Source organism: Magnolia sinica, chromosome 14 (genome assembly GCF_029962835.1).
Source record: "Magnolia sinica isolate HGM2019 chromosome 14, MsV1, whole genome shotgun sequence".
NCBI lineage: Eukaryota > Viridiplantae > Streptophyta > Magnoliopsida > Magnoliales > Magnoliaceae > Magnolia > Magnolia sinica.
Window position 1 is genome coordinate 54136590 of NC_080586.1, and position 24989 is coordinate 54161578.

General features: G+C 39.0%; 1 protein-coding gene across 1 annotated transcript in view; it reads left to right on the forward strand.

Moving 5' to 3' along the window:
- Positions 1–23918, forward strand: part of LOC131225673 (protein fluG) — a 103044-nt gene extending 79126 nt beyond the window's left edge. The window contains exons 11-18 of the mRNA XM_058221241.1: positions 9863–9983; positions 10066–10118; positions 10210–10339; positions 11668–11813; positions 18034–18225; positions 20003–20235; positions 21977–22119; positions 23665–23918. Coding sequence (XP_058077224.1) covers positions 9863–9983; positions 10066–10118; positions 10210–10339; positions 11668–11813; positions 18034–18225; positions 20003–20235; positions 21977–22119; positions 23665–23727 — 1081 coding nt within the window. The 3' untranslated portion in view covers positions 23728–23918. The remainder of the gene's footprint in view (positions 1–9862; positions 9984–10065; positions 10119–10209; positions 10340–11667; positions 11814–18033; positions 18226–20002; positions 20236–21976; positions 22120–23664) is intronic.
- The last annotated feature ends 1071 nt before the right edge of the window (positions 23919–24989 follow it).

Genomic DNA, 24989 nt, shown 5'->3' on the forward strand with positions numbered 1-24989 from the left:
TCCTTCATGCATCCAGTTCATCACATATAACTGTTTAGAAGGTCGTAGTCCCTAATATTAGTTGTTGAAGTTTCTGTTAGCAGGGAGTTAGCAAATCACATTACTGTAACTTTCTATTAGTCCTTTATTTCGACAATTGTATTGCTGGATTTTAGTAACATTGTGTAGTTTCCCTCATATAGAGTCTCATAGGTTCATTTAGTTCTTTTAGACGCATATAGTTGTCGTAGCAGGTCCTTAGGTTGAGCAAGTCAGTGTATGCCCACACGTATGGGTCGTGGTTTCGATTTGCACCCCACACTAAACATGGAACAATTGCAAGAAACAGTGGCCAAGTTAGCCCAGCAGGTTAAGTCCTTGAATAAACACTTGGAACAATGCATAGATAGACGCCTTGAACAAATAAAGGCCTCCTTCAGGGCAAACCCCACCACTAGGGAGGATGCCTAATCTCAGGCAGTTGGTCAAGAGGTTAGACGGAGAAATGGAGGCGGCTAAAGAGCTGGTCATGGGTGCGCACCTGTGCACCCACCCTGTGAGGGACCTCATGATCAATATGACCCAGATGCTCAACTCTTCAACGGAGTTAGGGTAGATGGCCCTACATTTGATGGCCACTTAGACCCTAAAGCCTTTCTAGATTGGTTGGCGGATATGGACCACTGTTTTGAGTGGTATGATATATCGGATGCTCGACGAGTCTGATTCGCCAAAATGAAGCTTGTGGGTCAAGCAAAGAGGTTTTGGGTGACGATTGAGCAAAAGAACGAAAGAGCGAGGGAACTCTCAATAGTCCATTGGGTAGAGATGAAAGAAACGCTTAAAGAAAAGTACCTCCCTTTCTCTTATTGCTTACGATTGATTGAGGAGTGGCAGTCTCTTCGACAGAGTTCCATGAGTGTTGTGGACTTTATCAAGAAGTTTGAAGAGTACTTGACCCGCTGTGAGGTTGATGAGGACCCAGTACTTACCCTTGCTCGTTTCAAAACGGGCCTCCGTCCTGATATCAGGAGAGAATTGCTCGCCAAAGATATAGACACTTTGAACAATTGTACCTAGTAGTGTTAGATGTCGAGCAATACCTTAAAGCATCTGTGGGAAGACGGTTTGACTTTCGCGAATCCAATGCTAAGGCTAACCCTTCTGGGGCTAGACCTAACACGGGATTCCAAAACAAACCTTCCCATAATGTTCAGCCCAGACCCAAGGATGATAAGGGTAAAGAGATTGTCGGATCTAGTTCACGAGGAAGCGGGGCCACTAGGTGTTTTAGGTGTCAGGGGTTTGGTCATTTTGCTCACCAGTGCGGCACGAGAGAGGGCACCAAAGTACTCCTTATTGATGGGCAAGTAGAAGTAGTGCCTCCAGAGAGTGATAGTGAGGAGGAATATGAGCCAGTCGAAACCCCTAGTGATGAGGAAGAGGGAGCACAAGAGTCTGTGACCCTTGCAATTGTGCGTTGCGCTCTGGCTCAAGCTAAAAACATTGATGACTGGCACCGCAACACGATCTTCTACACTTATGCAAAATGTGGGGAAAAGAGCTGTAAGATGATCGTGGATAGTGGTAGTTGTGCCAATGTAGCATCGACTAGCACTGTGAGTCGCTTGGGCTTGAAGCTGGAAGCCCATCCTCAGCCCTATAGAGTCTCCTGGGTCGATGAAATATCCCTTCCAGTCTCACACCGAAGTCTTGTCCCTATTCAGTTTGAATCATATAAAGACACAATTTGGTGTGATATTGTTCCTATGAATGTGGGCCATATCATTCTGGGTAGGCCGTGACTCTATGACAGGGATGTTACCATATTTGGTCGCTCAAATGTGTGTACATTTTGGTTTGAGGGTAAGAAGGTCAAGCTAAATCCTCTGCCACCCAAGAATACGACTGGAAAGGAGTCCACCACACATAGTGGTGTGAGCGGCCCAAAAGAAGTGAAGGAGTCAAAGTCCAAGTCCAAACCGCTCAATATTTTGAATGCCAAAGATTTTGAGCAAGAAGCGGAGGCGGACTCGATGGTGTACGCCCTTGTGGCTAGGGAGTGTGTACTAGAGACTAGCGTAGAGTTACCCACTGAGGCTATTTAGGTAGTACATGAGTTTCATGCCTGATGATCTACCGAATCAGCTTCCTCCTATGAGGGATATATAGCATGCCATTGATTTAATCCCTGGGGTGACAAACCTCCCGCATTACAGAATGAACCCAAAGGAGCACGCTAAGTTGAAGAGGTAGATTGATGAACTCCTAGAGAAGGGTTTCATTCGAGAGAGCATAAGTCCGTGTGCTGTACCCGCCCTTCTTACACCTAAGAAGGATGACACATGGAGGATGTGTGTTGATAGTAGGGCCATCAACAAAATTACAATCAAGTATCGGTTTCCCATACCGTGTCTTGATGACATGCTAAATATGATGGCCAATGCTACTATCTTCTCAAAAATTGACCTCAAAAGTGGGTATCACCAAATCCGTATACGCCTTGGTGATGAGTGGAAGATGGCCTTCAAGATGAAGGATGGGCTATATGAGTGGCTAGTTATGCCTTTTGGGTTAACTAACGCCCCAAGCACTTTCATGCGTGTGATAACCCAAGTGTTGAGGCCTTTCATGGGAAAGTTCCTGGTCATATACTTTGATGATATCTTGATTTATAGCATGACCAAGGAGCAACATCTCAACCATTTGAGGCAAGTTTGTGAGATCCTTAGGGCCGAGAAGTTGTACGCCAACCTAAAGAAGTGCGCATTCTTGTCTAGTAGTGTGATCTTCTTAGGTTTTATTGTGTCAGCTGAGGGCGTATCGGCAGATCCCGAGAAGGTCAAGGCCATCGTCGATTGGCTTGAACCCCACAATATTCATGAGGTGCGCAGCTTTCATGGCTTAGCCACCTTTTATAGGCGGTTCATTCGAGGCTTCAGTTCCATTATGGCTCCCATCACGGACTGCATAAGAAAAAGAGAGTTTCAATGGACAAAGACTGCCTCGAAGGCCTTCAAGAAGATAAAGGTCAAGATGACCGAAGCTCCAGTCACGCGACTTCCAGATTTTTCAAAAGCTTTTGAAGTCACATGTGACACGTCAGGAGTCTGCATAGGAGGAGTACTTAGCCAGGAAGGGCACCTTGTCACTTTTTTTAGTGAGAAACTGAATGAGGCGAAACAAAGATATTCCACCTATGACAAGGAATTCTACGCGGTAGTGCAATCACTACGCCATTAGCGACATTATCGTCACCGCAGGAATTCGTCTTGTTCTCAGATCATGAGGCTTTGAGATACTTGAACTCTCAGAAGAAATTAAGCCCCAGGCACGCCAAGTGGGTTCAATTCCTTCAAGAGTACACTTTTGTGCTTAAGCACAATGCCAGTGTAGAGAATAAGCCTGCCGACACGTTGAGTCGTCGAGTCGCATTACTCAACTCCATGAGCGTTGAAATTATGGGCCTTGAGCGTGTCAAAGAAGAGTATTTTGAGTGTCCGGATTTTGAGGTTGTGTATGCGTCTTTATTAGAGAGTTCGTCAGGAGCTAACAGTGAGTATTTGATTTTGGACGGATATTTGTTTAGAAGTGACTGCTTGTGCATACCACGCACCTCCCTTCGAGATTTTCTTGTCTGGAAGTTACATTCAGGAGGAATCACAGGTCATTTCGGTCGTGACAAGACCATTGCCCTAGTGGAGGATAGATTTCATTGGCCAAGCCTCAAGCGGAACGTGGCCAAAATTATAGGGCAATGTCATACTTGTCAACTAGCAAAGCAAAGGAAACAGAATACAGGATTATATACACATTTACCAGTCCCATTCATCCCTTGGTAGGACATCAGTATGGACTTCGTGCTTGGACTTCCCAAGACTATTCGGAAGCATGATTCCATATTTGTTATCGTGGACCGTTTCTCTAAAATGACCCACTTCATTCCTTGTTCTAAGACCTTCGATGCATCTCATGTTACCAAGCTGTTCTTTAGTGAGGTCGTCAAACTGCATGAGTTACCAAAAACCATAGTGTCTGACCGTGACGCGAGATTCATGAGTTACTTTTGGAAGACACTATGACACATGATGAATACTAGGCTCCAATTTTCTTCTGGACCGATGGCCAGACTGAGGTGGTTAATAGGAGCCTAGGGAGTTTACTTTGATGTTTAGTGGGGGAGCATACTAGGACACGGGACGCCGTACTACCCATAGCCGAGATTTCATACAATAGTTTTGTCAATAGGTTCACAGGTCTAAGTCCTTTTGAAGTCGTTACTGGTTACAAGCCTAGGAAGCCGATTGATCTTATCCCCATGTCATTGTCCCATAGGCCATCAGAGTCTGCAGAGTCTTTTGCGTATCACGTACATTCATTGTATTAAGAAATCAGGCGAAAGATCACTACCAGTAATGAACATTACAAATTTTCTACAGACCAATATAGACATTTCAAAGAGTTCAATATTCGGGACTCTGTGATGGTCCGCATCAGGCCCGAGCGGTACCCTCCAGGGCCGATTCGTAAGTTACACGCGCATAGCGCTGGGCCCTTCAAAATTATAAAGTGAAACAGTCTCAATGCATATGAGGTAGATCTTCCACCTTCCATGGGAATTAGTTCCACATTCAATGTGGAGGATCTAGTTGCTTTTCAGGGACCACTGATACTTTGTCGGCCCTTCGCCCACCTATCCTGATTCCCACATTTATCTCTTGATCTATGGCCTCTTCCCGACCTTTCATCCCAGTCTTTCATACCTAGCCTTCACACACCCAGAGGAAATAGAGAATATCCTGGACCATGAGATAGTTTCGTCGGATGGCGGGTTTCAAAGTACCTAGTTAAATGGAAGTCACTCCGCATGTGGCTCACCGAGGAGGAGCTTTAGAGACTTGATCCGGACATCCTGGAGTGGTTCAGGAGTCTTCTCAACCCAGGAGAGTTAATGAGGACATCATGTGCACGCATGCCGCCCCCCGTACGCAAGGAGATGGAGGGCCCCACCATCGATCCGGTTTGATGAGACGTCCGGAGGGCCTCTGATAGACGAAGTTTTAGTTCAAAGGGTGGGCCTAATAGTTAAGAAAAGATCATCATGGGATCACATGATCGTGGCCCACTCTGATTGATGTCATATTTTAGGTTTTGCTTATTGTTATTATTTAGAACATTGTGAATGCTTTGGATTTCTTTGTTTAGTTTTATTTTAGTTTACTTCACGTATGCACATGGTGCGAGTTTTGGGGTATAGGGTTTTCTTATAAATGGGCACCTTGTATTTTTAATTCATTGAATATTAATAAAAATTCTGCGTTTTCTTACTCTCCGAGTTGTGAAGCCTAATTAGGTGTGAAGCCTTCCCTTCCACGAAGGGTTAACTACCGTGGTGCGAAGCCACATCTATCCCGAGTCGTCGTCCCCATCCATCGCCATCTCTACTACCCATCTTCTACCATTCCTTCTTCTCATCTCACCCCCATCATCTACACTTCTAATTAATCATCTATTGCAGCAATTCTCATCCCCACAACAGAATTTTAGAATCTGGCCCTACAGGAGGGCTGAAACTTCGGCGAAGCAATACGCACAAACCGTATATCAGATCGAGCTGAGATTTGGGAGTTTTGGAGTCCATTCCTAGCCGACTAGGGCCAAGGTGACCTTTTTCTGAATAGTGGGCCCCACACACGTGCGGTCGGGATCACACGCACGTATGTCTAGGCCATTGTTGTTGTCCACGCGTGTGGTACTTCTCTGGTTCGTCTCTCTTCTCTCTTTCACTCCGCTTTCACCCAAAATCCCTAAACATAACCTTAAATTACTCAAATCTCCAATTTTATGCCCCTTTTCTTACCCTAGGGTTCTCCGAATTGGAATTTTTGAATCCCTTGGATTAGGGACTGATTATTATGCATGTGTGGATGATTATTTCTTATCTTTGAGTATCGTTTGGTTCATAATTTTTATTGATCCAGCCCTATCATGTGTAGGCCTGGACCCGCATAGATTCCCCTTAATTGAATGTTTGGACTTACATGTGGGATATGGAATTTGTGTAATTGTTTTTGAACTAACGTGATCTTAAGCTTGAAATCTCGAATATCATATTTAATTTTCATGTCTTGCATCAGTTAATTTCCTTTTCTTTACTGCTATTTGTAAATCCCACTCACTAGAACCTTCTCGCCTAGGTGATTTGCCCACTCTAGTTTCAGTTCACAGCTTCAAACTCCCTCTCCTACTTCCTAAGCATTTGCTAATGCTAACATTTTGAAACCGTCACCTCCTGGCTCCCACATCCAAATATCCGCCGCCTTCTCCTCATGCTTTCTGCAACTAAGGTGGAAACATTATCTATTATCATGACTGCAACACAAGATCATGAGATTCAACTTTGATGGGATGACCTAATTGATTGTGGACTCCGCATACTCCTTGAACATGATATGGTTATTATCACGATCCTTGGATATCATATGTGTATCACAGTAATCGTTAATCATAATTTCTAATAGAAAAGCACCACACATGACTTGGCCTAGTCATTCACACCAGCTTCAGCCAAATGGAACCTTGAAACGTTATCTCACTTTGATGGCCTGGATTTGATAATCCATCATGCCACAAGTGCTCTTGAAGGTCTGCAATATCTTACCCTATGGGCCCATTCTATGCAATTTACTAATTTTTCAGTTAATGTATGTGCCCACTATTTTAAGCAACTTATTGCATGTCAAAGGCTCACTAGATCTCAGCTCTCTCATTCTCCATAGCCTCGTCTGGAATTATTTCCTATAGAGATGTTGATTGGGCTGGTAATTATGATTATCATGGTCCTGTAAGAGTTCTTGTGAGTTTCTTAGGTGCAATCTTGTCTCGGTGTGTACCAAGTAGCTGATCTCTCGCACTATGACATCGAAACAAAGTGCATCTTTCTTTCCTCTATTGGCTTTTTTCTCAGTATCAATGCAACATATATGGTAGCCAGCCCATTGTTTCATTCTTGAATAAAATGCATAGAGATTGACAGTCTTCTTTCTTTCTTTCTTTTGTTTTTTTGTTTTTTTTTTTTTTCCTGTGAGAAGATGTTAATCAGTTGTTTTTTCCCAGTAAATCTCAATTTGTTAACATATTCAACAAACCACGACATAATGACCAATTTAACTGGCTGCTAAGGAACTTCCAATCACCTCTTCAAAGATATGCAACCTGAGGACTCTTAAGTGATATAGGATGCTTATCACTAGGAATACCAGTAATTAATTTAAGAATGAGTCAAATTGTTTTTTTGTAGTTGGTTTCTTCAAGGAACAAGGGTCGTCACATTTTCTTCTTCTTTTGTACATTGGTTGTATGACTGCAATCAATACAATAGATACTTTTTTACCTCTCCGCCTTATTCTCTTTCGTTTTTGACCTTCTCCCATCATTTTATATTAACATTATAGAAGTTTTTTTTTATATAATAATTTCGAGGTTTTTTTTTTTCTTCATTCATGATATGGTAGTATGGACTGTAAGTGATGCAGAGACATGTGATGACCTAATCCTAGATGCATGTATAATTAGGTTAAAGAATATTCAAATAAATACATTAATCAACTAACCATTTCCAATTACAGGGATTGGGTAAATCTTAACACAAAGATGAGGTTATTCTGTCAGGATCATGCCCCTTAGCATAAAATCACGTAAACAGTAAAAAGGGAGAACTTAAGGATATGTGGATATCCCAGATTTATCATAAGAAAGTCCACGGTCAAGTTTGAATCTGATTCTACTGACTAACCATTCCTCTTTTCCGTTCAAACAAAAAGGAGGATATCCAGAGAGGAACGGAAGGGGTGAAGAATGAAGGGTTCGAGATGAAGAAAGTATAGGTCCTTTGTAATTAAAAGAAAAGAAAGTGGGTGATTCTTACCTTTTCCTGCACCTTGAAGATCTAGAAAGAAGGAAACCTGAAATCGGGTGAAATCCTTAACACCCAAGGGTCAATCCTGAAAACCTAATCTTTTGATAAAAGAGGAACAAAAGATATGAATTTCTATTCATTCAATAATAATTAAAATAGGGTTTCTCACAATGTATATATAAGCCATGCAAAAAGCAAAAGTGCACAAAAGCCCTTGAAACAAGAAACATAACAAAAAGATGAAAAAAATAAAGAAAGTGCAATAAAGTCCCTGAAACAAGAAAAAAGAACAAAAAATATCTAAAACTAAAACATCTGTGTGGTAGGGTGTGAAATCCGACCCATGGATCTGTGGTCAGGGTGTGGTTATGCCGCTTCTACACTTGTAGCGCATCAAAAAGTGTGTTCGATGGACCCAGTGTCTATCCACATCAATTCTTGATGTAGGACATGAAATTAAATGTGGAATGCAAGAGATCAAGCTTGAGATTATACCAATTTTAAATAATCACAAAATTCCACATCCTACATACTATTAAACATTCAAAAAGGGGAATCTATTGGGGTCCAAGCCTACACAACTTTAGGGCTGGATCAAATAAAATTATAAGCCAAACAAGCCCAAAGGAGTGTAAGAACCATCCATTCTTGCAAAGGATTGTTCTCAACTCAAGAGATTCACTAAATTTCAATTTGGGGGAAAAATCTAGGCTTTGCAAATTGGGGATAATTGGGATTTGGAACTTTTTAGGGTTAGGGATTTGGATTGAGGAGTTTTTAAAGTCAAAAGAGAAGGAAATAGAAGGGAAGAGACCACCTGGGAAGGTTGCGCACACTGGACAGCCAGGGGACCTAGACGCACATGCGTGATGGATCGTCCGCACACGCGTGGGGCCCACAAAATTGAGAAATGCCTCCTAGGTTGGGATCATCCAGAGATGGACATGTTCCATACCAAGTTTCGTGTCGATCCGATGCACGGTTTGTGCGTAGTACTCCGCCGAAGTTTCAGCCCCTCAAATGGGCCAGAATATGAAATCTGCTTGTGCACTGCTGTAAGAGAAAACTTGGATGCAAACAGAGGTGAATCTGATGATGGGAGCGGTGTTGAGGGTGATGGAATTTGTGCGTAAGAAGATGGAGGTGGTTTGGAGCGGATGTGGCTTCGCACCACGGTAGTTAGCCCTTCGAGGAAGGGAGGGCTTCGCACCCAATTCGATTCTTCAACCCAAAGAAAGAGAGAAGAAGAAAACACATGAATTTTTATTCATAAACATCATTACAATATCTACATGGGATAACTATATTTATAAGAAAATCGTAACACAAAAAAAAAGACAAAATTACCCTTGCGCCATGTGTGCACACTAATACCAAATCTTAAAGCAAATAAATACTAATCTAAGCAATCAAAGCCGTTCATGAAGTTTCTAATAACAAAAGTAATCAAAATTCAAAATCCTAGATCATCTAAAGTAGTGGGCCACAATCATGAGATCCGATGGTAGAATCTATGTGATGATCGGGTCCACTCCAAAACTCCATAATGCAGCCCCCTAATTATGAGGCCCTCTAAAGATGTCGTCGTCGATCCAAATCAAAAGTGGGGCCTGCCTCCTCCTCGAATACGTGCGTAGAGGGGGCGTGTGCATGATGTCCCCATCAGTTCCTCCGCTCCGATACTCTGTTGACGACGCCTCCTCCTCTGGTACACTTTAAAGGGTGCACCACTGATGTCCGCATCAGTAAGCCTTGCATCCTCATCTGCCCCTACATGCGGATGCAATTCGAAAATAGAAAGAATTTACGGTTCATACTTGATTCAAATCTCACTATAAATTTTTCTATAAGTCGTATTCATCGTTATATAGGTCATTGAAATCATTCTATACACATGTTTATATAAACTTTTTGAGTGATAGTAAATGATGTTGATAACTACTATCTGAACCTTTTTCTTTATAGGGCATGCCGAGAGGAAATGGTTTTGGCTGACATGCAGCTAAAGCCTGGTGAAGCTTGGGAATATTGTCCAAGAGAAGCCCTGAGAAGGATTTCAAAATTCTTGAAGGATGAATTTAATTTGGTACAGATTTAGAGGATTAAATCCATTTTCCTCTTTAGGCCTTCCTTTTGTTAGCAGATTTACAAGTCCTTTTTTCATGCAGGAAATGAAAGCAGGCTTTGAAAATGAATTTTATCTTTTAAAGAATGTATTAAGGTATTATTTAATATGGTTCCTTAATGTTATTTCATATTGTAATCTGTTTTGTTTTTTGCATTATGATGCTTACTACAGTGAATGTATGCAGAGATGGGAGAGATGAGTGGATTCCATTTGACTCAACCCCCTACTGCTCTACTTCAGGATTTGATGCTGCGTCTTCAATTCTACAGGAAGTAAATGCTGCTCTAGAATCAATGGATATTTCTGTAGACCAGGTAGATAAATCTCTTCCAACAAGAATGCATTTAGTATGAGCATGCCTATACTTTCTAATTGACATGAGTAAGAATGTGCCAAGATATCCTAGTATTCATTAGTGGTGGACAAGATCCGTTTTCCATCAATTTTGATTCCCACTGAATTTTTCAAATCTGTGTGGGAAAGGTGAATAGGACATGCTCTTATAGTCAATGGATGGTAGGTGATCTTTGGTGCACAATCTGTTGGATACCTGTTAGTTCCAATGACTTTTGCCAATTTATTATTCACATTTTTTGTCTGCTGGCAATCTGCAATAGCTGAAATCTATTAGTCCAGACTCCATACATTTTTAGTACTTATATGTTGTTTCTCATCATGATCATTACCGATAAGAAGGTTGTTTTTTACAGGCTAGGAGAACTTGTATAGTTGGTGACTTTTATTTATTCAAATCTTTACTAGAAAATAAATTATCAATCGTTGAGAATTTATGTTTTTGTCTAAGTGTGCTTATTGGTCACAAGCTACCATAGTCCCCTGACATAATTATTGTTTTTGTAACAACCATCATGGTTAGTTTTTGTAGTGGTATCGAATGCAAAGATAGAGAAAAGCCAAAAGAAGGGCTTTGATCACTCCAAGAGAATGTAAATTATTAAAGACAAAAAGAACATCATTTATTATAATTAAATTAGTAATACAGAAATGTATATGACATAAAAACATTATTATTGCAAATAGCGTAAAGAAAAGAACATTTCTTACAGTAAGCTCAGGTAATATCTAAACATCTATTAATTATGCTCTCTATGTCACCTATACCAATGACTTGGCTATCTTCTATATTGGCTCTCTAAAATGAGTATCATACAAATGTATTGTGAATCCTTATTGCAGATGTTGTTATATGCCTTTGCAAGTTCCCTTTTATCCATAATGGCTATAAATTTGTTAAAGTAGGTAAGAGATTCATTAGTTTGTGGTGTATTGCTATACCACTTATGTATTGTCATTTGTCAGTAAACATATCATCAATGTCTGACTTCACAGAGTGTTGGCAACTTTTTATAAGCACAACAAATGAACACGTTCTATCTTAAAGATCATTTTTCTATATAAATTATAGCTGCAGCTTCTTCATGTAGCTTGTTGTCTACAACTCCCATTTTGTACTGTGGTAATTGTTTACTAGATCTATTCCTCTTTCTTTTCTTTTCTTTTTCTCCAATTCATTCTCCCCCCCCCCCACAACAAAAAAAAGATTTTACTAGTTTAAGGTACATGCAAATAAATTGGTCCGTTATTTTTTAAGATTTTATTGATAATTTTCTGATTGTTCCAGCTACATGCAGAATCGGGGAAAGGCCAATATGAAATAGCACTTGGGTATACAGTTTGTACTCGTGCTGCTGATAACTTGATTTTTGCCCGTGAGGTTATTAGGTCTGTTGCTAGAAAGCATGGCTTATTGGCAACTTTCGTGCCCAAGTAAGTTAATGAAATGGCTGCATTGCACCACACATCTCATGCTTCCACCATAATGTTGGTAGGAAATTCCATTTCTTCTTCCTTCGAAACTAATCTCTTCAGGTGCATTGCTTGATAAACGAGACTATTTTTTATTGCATTTTCTTACATTTGATATGTTCCAATTCTTGGACTATGGCACACCTTGTAGTTCTATTTTAATTGTCGGAAATTATTAAGAGCATACATGATGCAGGCAGAATCTGAGACAGAACTTTCTGCTCCTTTGATTATTGATTGGCCCAAGATCAAGGTGCTCAATGGCTGTGATTCATGTGTGATCATGAGTGGATCTTCACCATCTTTGATCTAGGTGGCCCATGGCCCACTCTAACACCCATACAAATGTCGGCCTTTTGTACAATGGACCCCATAATTGTGTGTGATCATCTAAACCAGCCTCTGCTATCCCTCATTGTGACACATTGAGAGGTGGGCCCTGCAATAATGGGCCCCGCGTTCCAGCTTAGTTTGCAAGTTCTTTGTTTTAGCAATTTCTTTCTTTGGAAGATTTGGAGTTACCCTTGATCCCTTTGGCTAGGAAACTTTAGCTATATGTGGATAGTCTCTTTTTGTAGAATTGTTAGGTTTATGATAGATTTAGTTCCTTGTATTCTCTCCCCCTCTCAAATGTATAAATATGTACTCTTTGGACCTTAATGAGAATAGTTGATTTTATTTGTGTTTGTTTTTACAAATGTGAGTTTCATCTCCTTTCCAGTGGTTGTGCTGAAAGAATCCAATGGATTCTCACTGAGTTACTTGCAAACTGTTGTATATGGGATGTGTGACTGTGTAGATCATTGCCAAGCTCAGCTCGCAAGTACACCCATAACCAAGCCTTGCCTGCCTACCATGGAGTTGCTCACAAGTCACAAGTAAACAAGGACGTGTATCCCCTTCACAATGCCGTTTTCATATCCGTGTATACCAATTGTGTGCATCATGGATTCATCGCTAACAGAACTGCGTTAGTGGGTATCAGAGCTACATCATGCCCCACGTGATCGCTCCAAGAACCGTTTCCCCCACCTTCCTTTTTTCCTCTCCTTTCCCACGAATGACTCTTTTCTCCAACCTTTCTGCGTTTCAATCTCATCACTCCACCCCCTCCTGGGTTCTGTTTTCCAGTTATCCCCATTAGATCTCCACTATATCCAGCACCCCAAAATGGTCAGATTGTATCAGCCCTTCACCAGCCTCCTCAAGCCAAAATTACCAGCAGCACAATCACCCAACCCCTTCGTTAATAATTGTCAAAACTTGGGAGTTTGTAAAACACTCTTGAAGCCTATCAAATTGTCAAAACCGCCTACCTACCCCTCACAACTCCATCCAACTGAACTGTCTGAAAAAGAAAAAAGAAAAGAAAAGAAAAAAAGTTTAATCTCATCCAGTCTATAGGCCATCCAGATTTCCAGCCTAATATGCTTCTTTTTTCTCAACTATAAAACATTCTAGATTTCTCATTTTTACTGTCCATATAATCAGCTCTTATACCTTCCTCATCGTCCAAGTTTTGTTTCAGCATCTAAGCACCCAAAATATCTGCATTCAATCCTCACACCTTCAACCCATCTTCACCCGATCTCCAACCATGAGCTATCTATAATGGTCCTTTGAACATTGGACCATCACCACCCAATCATCCATACACCTTCATAGCCCCACGTTCTTAGGGCCATGGATGAGATGCTGAAAGTGCTATGTATACCTAGCAAATCGCCTTCAATCAAAACAAGGAAATCGAATTCCTCAAATGACATTCTTTGAAAATCTGACCATCACCGCCCAATCATCCATACACCTTCATAACCCCATGTGGTTGATGCCATGGACGAGATTACGCTGAAAGCATTGTATACCAAGCAAATTGCCTTCAATTGAAACAAGGAAATCAAAGCACTCCAATAAGTTGAGTCTTTGATAATAGTTGCACAATGTGTCTGGCAATTGTTGATGCAAAGAAGCATTTGTTTCAAAATGTTAGCAAGCGTAAATGGCTAGGAAGCGCGAGGGGGAGCATGAGTTTGGAGCATGATTCAAAGTGAGCACCTAGTTAGAAGGATCCTATAACCATTGTTCAGATTATCCCCGATATTATCAAAATATCCTCAATATTATATTTATCTCCAGCTCGCCGATACCGATAATTCTGGTAACGATACTGATAACACTGGTTGTATCGGAAATTCTAGGTATCGACGATGTATTGGTAAGTATCACCAATAGTTTCGACTGTGTAAATTCCAGGTGTCGTTTGTATCGTCAATGTATCGGAAATATTTCAAAAATATCACCAATGTATTGAATCACAAAAAAAAAATATGTTTATTAAAAAAATCTATTTTGATTTTTTTATGGGCTCATGGTTGTATGCAGTGTTTAAATTGTCGATGATAATATCAATAATATCATGATATTATTGTTATCGCGACATGGGCGATATCAAGACCACGGTCTTTTGTTTCCTTTCCAGTTGTCGACAATTTTTCAGGGAAATATCGTGTGTTGTCGATATTTTAAAATATCGATGGATGTTTGGATGGGAGGTTAGATGGTTGGATGGGATTGATGGGATAGTTGGACTGATTTCTTACAATAAATGCTTTTAGGACCCCATTAAATGGAAACTTATTATGTATGCATTCATTTTGCAATTTTTTTTATTCCTAAATATGTAAATATGTGTGTTTTAGCGTCTCTTGAAGTTTAACTTAAAAATTCCACCGTTTTCACCATGTTTCCTCACATTTCTGATTATTAGTGATATTATCAACGATATCGATATTGTTTCCGTATTCCCGCCAGAGAAACTTGTAGCGATTCCAATACTTCGAACACTACCTATAACCAAGGTCTTTGGCAAAATGCATTGAGATGAAGCTTATGAGAAGACAACTTGACTCGTTGACTCAATGTATCATGTGCCTAGAAGTTTCAGAACTAGAAAATGCTTACCACAAATATGAGAATGAATTGATCTATGGCGAAGCAAGACCTTGATAAACAACAAATCTTCGACTAAGACGAATCCATTAGGTACCTAGACCTTGATGGAGATCTGATCTATGAAGAAGATGCGTTCGATGATCGCGCTAAAATTCTATATATCGACAAAGGCTCAATCTTTGACGAGGACCTAAAATCGACGTGGATCCAACATACAAAAATGAACCTGATGAGGGTGATACGATCGTTGAAATGATAATCATGAATACATAACATGTCATGTAGTCATCAGTACACCACTAGTTTTATTTCAGATGCGAGTGGATAAAATTTTTGCTCCTTTGATCACTTATTGGCCTGTGATCAAGTCACTCACAGGCCGTGTTTCATATGTGATCTTAAGTGGATATTCAACATCTTTCTTCTTGGTGGACTGTGGTCTACCAGCCATATAGGCGTTGGCCATACATACAATGGACCCTCAATCATGTGTGATCTTCTAAAATGGCCAGCTGTCATCCCTAATCATGACCCATTAGGAGATGGGCCTTGCAATCATGGGCTCCATGTTCCATCTTGGTTTGCAATTTTCTTTGTTTTAGTAATTTCTTTATTTCTGAGATTTGTAATTATTCTTAAGATCTCTTTGTTTAGGAAACTTGAACTATGTGGACTTGTAGTGTATTTTCTTTACAGCAAAATTGTTAGGTTTAGTTAGATTTTTTTTAAAGGTTAGAACTCTTTATTTCCTCTAAAAGGGCATGCACCAAAAACTACAAGAGGGGGCCCACACCCTGGGCCAAGGAACAAAAAAAGGGGAAAAAAGAAAAAGAAAACCCACACTTTGGGTCATATATGATTTGACCGTGTCAACTAAAGCCTTATTTAAATCCTACTATCTTGCTTTGTGCTCAACTTGTAAGTTGTAACTTATGTTTAACAATTTCATATAGCTCAACATTAGCTTCTAAAGTTTCCCTCTAAGACAAAACATTGAAGTATATCAAGTTCTAATCAATGTTTTCAGTATTGATGATATTGGCTAATATATCCCATGATATATCATGCATCTGACCTGGGCAATACGAAATCCCAAGGTAGTATTTGAAATTCTTCGTATCGCATAATATCACATTGCAAGATATCACGACCAATCCCTTCTATAAAATTCTCGATATCGATGATAGCGGTCGATATCGACCAATATCACACAAAAACATGGGAAGTCCAGGGCTTTCTTTGGAAAATTAGATAAAACCATTCTAAATCTCCTTTTTTTGATTCCTCTTCACTTCTAATTAGATCTACGTTTAATCCCTTCGAAGAAAAACACAAATTTTGAGTTGGAATCAATATTCAAGCCGATTTGGAGATGCTTTCGATCCATTGAGCATTTTCAAGTTTCAATCATTTTCTATAAAATCACATTAGAAATCCATCGTTCTTCATGTTATGCATGAAAAATTATGGATTTGGAGCTTTGATTTTGAGATTTGAAAAAGATAGGACAATTTGAGAAATTGAAAAAAAAGAATTTTCCTAAATTATTCCAAATTGGTTGCAATCTTACTGTCCAAACATGAAATGAAGCATGTATATAACCCGATATAGTGATTATTGGTAATTTTGGAATTTTTTGGAATTTTTTTTCAAAATTCCACTTTGATTAGCAGTCAATTGGCCCCCATTTTAGAGTATTTAGGACTGTTTAATGAAATCATCATCATCATATATGCTCTAATTTTTGGAATTTTGGGGAATATTGACTGATTTGCAAAAAATTGGGGAAAATTTTGAGTTTTCCCAAAATTCTCCAAATCGAATGTAATCTTAGTGTCCAAATACGAAATCAAACATGTATGTAGCCTAATCTAGTGATTCTTGGTAATTTGGGGATTTTTTTAGAAAAAAAATGAGTTTTTAGTTTTATATATATATATATATATATATATATATATATATATATATATAATTCTTTTTCAAAATTCCACTTCCATCAACGGTCAATTAGCCCCTATATCAGAGTTTTGTTTTGTTTTTGTTTTGTTTTTTTTTTTTTTTCCAAAATTCCACTCCTAATGTATGTACAACTCTATGTGGGTCTAAGCCACAACTACACACATTATTCACAGGTATATTTCTAGTTTTCTACTTCTTTTTCTTTTGAATATATTGTTTGTATTTCCATACATTTCTTCTTACATTTGTAAATTACAAGAATTGACTTTGAATATACTTGTGTCAATTCAATCAGACAACGCATAGATTAGGACCCTATACAAAGGAAACCTAGCATGTGCACTTGTTTCTTGTAATGTTTTGATTTCTAAGTGTGCATTGATGTCTTTTCTAACAATCCCTGAAGTTTCATTGAAAAATTCAACCAATTTCCCCATGTTTCCCCATGTTTCCCAACAACAACAATATATTATGTAGTGCTATAAATAGCAGTAACCTGTCACGTAATGTTCAACCCTCTATAGCATGTAACCTAAGTAGTGTAAGCTACACGATACGTATATTTTTTAATTTAAAAATGGGAAAATTATGGTAATTAGTAAGTAAATATATATATATATATATATATATATATATATATATATATATATATATATATATATATATATATATATATATATATATATTATGTATTTGTGTGTGTGCCTAAAAGATGATTTATTTTTCAAGTATAAGCATGTTCAAATAACTTATTAATTATCATTTATCAAAAGCCAATCCGCATATATACACCAAATCAAATCATTATCACATCAATAACTTTCTAAGTAAATTACTTTAATTAATAGTGTCTAATTGAAACCACAAGTCACAATATGAAAAATAAAATAAAAGTAAAATCCCACAGGTTGAAAGTACAAAATACAAAATACAATTATCATTTAAAAAAAAAAAAAAAAAAAACGTAGCAAACACTATAACGCTAAATATGTTACGGGTACGCTAATGCTACACATACACTACTACCCCTGTAGCTTACGTTACAAGGGATTTACACTATTTTCTAATGCTACTTAGTATTGTAGCTACTCTATGCTGCGGACGCTATTCGAAACACTAATATTACATTATACAACTGATATATCCCATGCGATAACCGATATGTATCCGTATCCCAAGGGTGCGATACATTACATGATAACGATACAAAAAAATGATTCTAATTAAGTCCTAACTATGTTGTATCAAATTTTGCTGCTGCATACCTCAGGTACTCTTTGGATGATATTGGCTCTGGATCTCATGTGCATTTAAGTTTATGGGAGAATGGAAAGAATGTTTTTATGGCATCCGATGGACTGGATACTCAATATGGCATGTCAACAATTGGAGAGGAGTTCATGGCAGGAGTTCTATGTCACCTTTCTTCAATCATGGCATTTACAGCTCCACTTCCAAATAGGTAACTAGTTTTCCATAATTTTTTTTAAAAAAAATGGTATTCTGAAAACACTTAACAGACAGTCGCTTCATCGATATTTCTGTCTTGCAAATGAGTTAGAGGAAAACTGAGTATAATGGCAATGTTTTGTTGATCTAGCTTATTAATGATCTTTTAGTTCTTTTCTCCTGGTTGATTTTGTTATTATGCTGTTTCTATATGCTAAAGTTAGTAGTGGCCATTACAATGTCATCCTTATATTTCCAGCCTGTATGCAAGTCAATTCTCTCTTGTTTCAGTATTAAATGGAGAAATATGATTTTCTCTTCTATATATGTTTTCATCAATTGTAGGACCAAGAAAGAACTGAGCTATTTGAAATATTCTTTGAGAAGATCTAGTGGTTTCTGTGTGTGGATTAACAACTTCATTTTCCTTTCCTGTTTGCTGGTTTTTGTTTGTAGTTTTTCAGGCTCGCTGGATTCTCTGTGGTTGATATATTGACTTTTTAGGCAATCCTCATGCTTTAGCTTCAGAAACTTGAGACTATTCACTACTCTAGCAATGATACTCTAACTAGCATAACCTCTACAACTACTTCTGCTCTTGATAATCCATCACCGATGGAATAACTACTATATTCAGGTCGAAGGCTAACGTTTTAGTCGTATCTCCAACAGTATATACATTTTGAAAGAAAACCTTGCAGGTCTGATGTAAAACGCAGTTCTTATGGAAGTTATTTCAGGTCGAATGCTCACGTTTTAGTCATATCTCCAACAGTATATACATTTTGAAAGAAAAGCTTGCAGGTCTGATGTAAAACGCAGTTCTTATGGAAGTTATTAAGATATCGTTTCAAGGATATTCATTTAACTTCAAGCTTATGTTGACCTTTTTACAGGAATAGTCCTTTTAGTTGTTTTCTTGTGTTGATTATGTAATAAGACAGTTTGGTCCTTTGACATTCCAATGAGTGTAAACAATGCAGCACACAATAGGATTTAGTGAGGATACAAAATTTTGCTTTTGGGGTTCTTAGAAATTGATATGGGTATTGAAGTGGAACAAAACCTATCTCTTGAAAGAATTCTCGTCATTGTGCACAATTGATGTCATTGTTCCATGAACTATTTCTGAACTTGAAAGTTGAAAACCATGAGTTTCATCTTTGTGAATCATTTTTTCCTTCCAGATCTCATTTTTTCCCTTAAACCCTATAATACACAGAATCTAAATCCTGACAAGCCCTTTCTATACAAATCTTATTTGCTAAAAAATTATTCCTCCACTGAAACCTTAAATCTCATCCTTTTACTCTCTTACTCAAATGAGCTCTCTTTCGTAGTAAAGATGAAAGAGAACCTCTTATGCTCAAGATTCATTTTCGAGCAAACCACATTTCTTTTGTAGTTGTCTATCACTTCAGCAGTTATTTGTGTTTGCCCCTTGAAGCTATAATATGGTTCTCAGAGTTTTTTTTTTTTGGTGATTGGTTTCTTCTTCCCGTATGTCTACCCTCTCTGTAAGCAACATCTCCATCTGCAGCATCTCACATTCTCTTCCAAACTTATGGACTAGAATGTAATTAAAACTTTTTGTACTTGGACACTTAGTTGATTATTTTTTAGAATTCCTTGAGATGGTGAAAGTGAAGTACGCAGAAGTTGTTCAGATTCAACTAGACCAATAAAACTTGTGTATAATATGCTTCTGGATTGATTTTATTTTCCATTGAAGGATGGCATTGCAGAAGTTGTCTCATCTATCTGTATGACACTAATATATGGAAGTGCAGTTATGATCGGATTCAACCAAATACATGGAGTGGAGCCTTCCTTTGTTGGGGAAGAGAAAACAGAGAAGCTCCTTTGCGGACCGCATGCCCGCCTGGGATATCTGCTGAACTCGTGAGCAACTTTGAAATTAAATCTTTTGATGGTTGTGCAAATCCACACCTAGGTCTGGCTTCAATCATGGCTGCTGGGATCGATGGCCTCCGGAGAAAGCTAATGTTGCCTGAACCTGTCGGTACGATTTTTAATTCTTCTAATGATGAAAATCAATTATATCCTGTTTTCGTAGATTGCATTGTCTTAAATCCTCACTTCTACACTTAGTTGAATTTGATATTTAAGCTCCCTTGATTAATAACGGTTTCTGCTATCCAGCTCTTTTCAATAAGTGGCATTGCACATTTAGTTCATAAAACCCTTCCACAGCATGTATTTGAAGGAACCAATGTTACTCTAATGATAACGATAGTTATAACCTTTTGACACTCTAAGATGTTCATGATTGTTAACATGGTCAATATACTTGATGATGTTATAAATTCCAATAACCGTACAAATTTGTGTCCTCTGTGCTATTTCCTTTCTTGCACCAGCTACTATATAGTATTAGGCAAATGAAGCCCACATCTCAAGGCACCAAGTGGGTGCTTAGAGTTGGCAGCCATTGGAACAGGGTGACTTGTCAAGCTGGGATCAGTGGCCTGCTCTTGGATCCCCAGGGCCAGTCCTTTGGTGGCCTTCTCGGGCCCGACCCAGGCCATATGCTTAACTCAGGCAGGCAGCTCTTGAGGGAAACTCTAAAGATTGCCAACTGCCACTTCCTATCTCTCTTTAAGAATAGTAAGAGATAATCCAGTATTTCTGAATGGGGCCAAGGGGTTTGGTTTTGTGCCAAGGGCCATTCACTAATGTAATTTTCGGGGGCCAATGATCTTATATGCTCCTTAGCTGTGGCTGGGGTTTCCCGCCCTTTCTTGCTGTTTGCAAATGCTGTTTTCTCCTTTTAGTTTAATGTAATTTCCATTATTCTACAGAGAGGGAGGGAGGGAGGGAAAATGAATGAAATATTTCCTAACAATCATGAACTGCGAATCTCATGTTTCCTTGTGGGTCTCAAACAGAACACGTTTTCCATTTTCCTACTTCAATGATTGTTACTCTACCACCATGTTCTAATGCTTGCAGATATTGTACATGTTTACTAGTGCTAACCAAATGGTAATTTTGTTTGTGTTTCCCATGAAATGTATTTCGTACTAGGGAACTGTTCCCCCTTCTACGGTTGTCAAATGCATGAGCAAAATGAGTTGTTTAGTTTTTTAGGGCTAACCAAACAGTATTCGTTTTCCACTTGTTCTTGGGAAATGTGTTTCCTAACATGACACTAGTTCCCCTACCAGCATTTTCTGTGTTTGCAAATCAGCCTTTGTTTAATACATGGATGTGAGTGTTTCCTATCATCAACACAAACACATTGGAACCTTTCTTCACCCACCATTTTGTTATTATTATTTTTTTCTCAACTGTAAAGGTGAATGGTAACTTTCTACTCTGATTACGATTGCATCAATTAACCAATGTGGTCACACCGAGAAATGAAGATTTTCATTCTTTCATTTTTTATTTTTTATTGGATATATGAGGGTCTGACCAAGCTTTTCATGCTGCATTCAGGCCCATCAGGGCATGTTTCAACATTGAGGTTTCAGCCTCTTAGGTATGAGCCCAGCTTGCCTATCCAAAAAACGAAAGAAAGAAAGAAAGAAAGGGAGAAAGAAGAAAAAAGGAAACTAAACCAAGAGAACCATTGCCTTGTGTCTCAAATGAGACCCTCTGTCGATAATTATCATCTGGGCCTTGAGAAGTTCTCACAGGCTTTTCTGTCAAAACTTCAATTTTTATTTCACTAGCGAAGAGCATGTTAAAATAAGTATTCGTGTAGTCTAATATGTTAATATGTTTACTTGATGAAACAGAAACAAATCCTTCTAGTCATGGTGCACCGCTTCAAAGGTTGCCAAAAGAACTCCATGAATCTGTAGAAGCTCTTGATAATGACAAGTTTATGAAAGATCTTATTGGTCAAAAGCTTGTGACAGCTATAATAGGTGTTCGTAAGGTAAGCTACATTGTGATTGTGCTTTCAAAATCTGTCTTTCAAACATGTCGCATCTCTGATGAACTCAGAAAAATGTGTTCACGGTTTCTGCTTGTCGATAATATATGTTTGAAATGCACAACCATCATATCTTCTCAATGCTAAATTAATTTCTTTCAGTTACATATCTGTATAAATTGCAGGCTATAACGATAGTGTTTCTTTTAGGGGGTGTTTGGATTTGGGCAAAGTTGTGCTGTGACAAACAGTCAAAGCAATCGCACATGTTGATGGTTTGTCAACCCCATTCTGCACAGAAATCAATGCATGTTTGGACAAGCATTCATGAATATATGACACTTAGACAATGGATTGTGTCTTTGGTAAAGAGGTGGAACTACTTGTCAATGACACTTCACGGTTTCGGTGCACATGAGGATAATACTTCTACATGCATGTGTCATGCGCGACAGTTCCAATGTGCCATGTGCAACTGTCCAAGTTCAAGCATCCCCACGTGCATGTGCTTCCATCAATCTTCAAGCACTAAAAAGTGGCATGTGTCAGTGTGCAGACATGTTAAATGTGCACAAGCACGTGGAAATGTGCCACCAGCTAATCTTAAAATTTCCCACATGTGCCATGATCTATCCTGTTCATGTTCTGGGGTGTTTGACATAGAAGGGATAGAACAACTAGTCCATAATAGCATGTCCACGGCCAACTAGCCCTGACAGCATGCCATGAATTGCTAGTCGCAACACAACTCCTCCCGACTCCAAACAGGCCCTTAGGGATAAGAATTGCAAGCAGCACTTGTCATAATAGTGCAGACGTGCCACTCTCAACTTCTACAGTGAAAGGAATGTATGTGATAGGTCATAATAGTGCAGACGTGCCACTCTCAACTTCTACAGTGAAAGGAATGTATGTGATAGGTTGTTTCACATTCAATCAGCCCTTTAAGTTTGCTTGCTAGCCATTTCTAATTTTATTATGAAAACATTTAGGACCACTCAGTCTTTGGAACTAAAGTATGGATTATTGATATCCAAAGTCAACTAGGAATCATCTAGTCTAAACAGGTTCAATGTGAATTGATGTTTGATATTGCAAGAGGCATAGAACTTAATCTAAGATTATCTGTGTGGTCCGGGGAAATTATACAATCCTTACCCACGCCCCCAAAAATCTCCCAGATTTGGAGATCCTAGCTACTGGTCCTGGGCCTTCTTTTTCAGTTGAATGTGAACTGTGATTTACTTTTGTTCTTGGCCTTCTATTTGCTAGCAAAAAGAAAATCAAAGGTTAGTAGTAACTTATCAAGGAGATTTTTGGGGCTGGTCCAATTTCTGGTGGGGCCCAAAAGACAGAGAGATCACTGAACCATGGACCCTACTTGTACAAACAACCCAAGTGTAGTGCGTGTATCCTCGGGTTACGCTCATATAACACTCGAACATTTCTCTGATGCGGCCACTCCATACATATATTATGTGACATGGATTGCATTAATACTTAAAATAGGTGGATATATTCACATTGTGATTTTCCATTGAATTGCAGGCAGAGATTGACTACTATTCAAAGAATAAGGATGGATACAAGCAACTTATACATCAATATTAATGAGCTGAGAGAGTTTCAAATAATCGGTTGGTCAGAACAGATCCCTCATTGGGCAGTTCTTGTGATTCTTAGTTTACAGGGAAAATGGCACTTTCAATTTCCTTTCCATCTTGTAGGTCATCTAATTATTAATATCAACTATGTATTTGGAACATTAAATTAAAAAAATAATACAGACTTTGTTGTGGGAATTTACAAGCTGGATGAATTTATCATGTTATTCCGAATAAAATGGAATTTGTTGGTGAGTTAATTTGCTTGCTTAAGTGCAGAAATGGGGAATGTTTGCCTCTTTATTTCGTCAGTGTAATCCTAAAATGGTAGGCTCTGTGATTTGGAAGAAAAATTATCACATGCAGAGCCTGTATGTAAACTTTCAGGACTTAATTTCTTTCTCACCAACACATCACATTTGTATAACGAGGTGTGCTCCAGTGGCACTGATAGCACGGTGAGCTACAGCAGTACCAGACAGAAGTGGGGCCCAGGTGGTGTATTCACAACATCTGACCCGTTCACCAGATGCATCACCTCCTGTTACTCAAACAAAAACTCCGGTGGGCCACAGCACAAGGGACAAGTTGTGTATGGGCTTTGGATTGTTACATAGCTTAGGCTCAGGTATACTTACCTGAGTGAAGCAACAAAGAATTGGTTGACTGTCCAATAATTGTTGAGATGTGGAGCCACATCTGGGGGCCGCTCGACAAGTCGAGTACCTTGCTCGACCGGTCGAGTGGCCCACTCGACCAGTTGTGGACTGGTTCGACTGAAAGTTCAGCGAGCATCAGTTTTTAGGTTCCGAGGTGCTCAACCGGTCGTGGCCCATGCTCGACTAGTCGAGGGGTCCGCTCGACCGGTCGAGCAGCCTGCTCGACCAGTCGAGGTTACGCAGATTCGTTTCCGGATTTGATGCGAACTGCGGATTTTTGAGTCGGTTTTCACAGATGTGCGAAAGGGAAGTTGTTTAAACTATAAATAGGTGTCTCTAAGGCTTTTCTAGGGTATGGGAAATAATTCTAAGGTGTGGGCAAAGGGTTTTCTATGTACTTCCAAGGGAGAGGTTAGTATATTGTCTTGTAATCTTTGTTTTTCTTCATAGTGGAAGTTTGCATCCGTGGTTTTTTACCCTTATTGGGGTTTTTCCACGTATATCTTATCTTGTGGTTTGTTTGGAATGCTTTAATTCTTCTTCTAGTTTATATTTCTTCCTGTTTATCGTTTGTTGGTGAGACCGAAGATCGGATCTCGGTTCACTACGT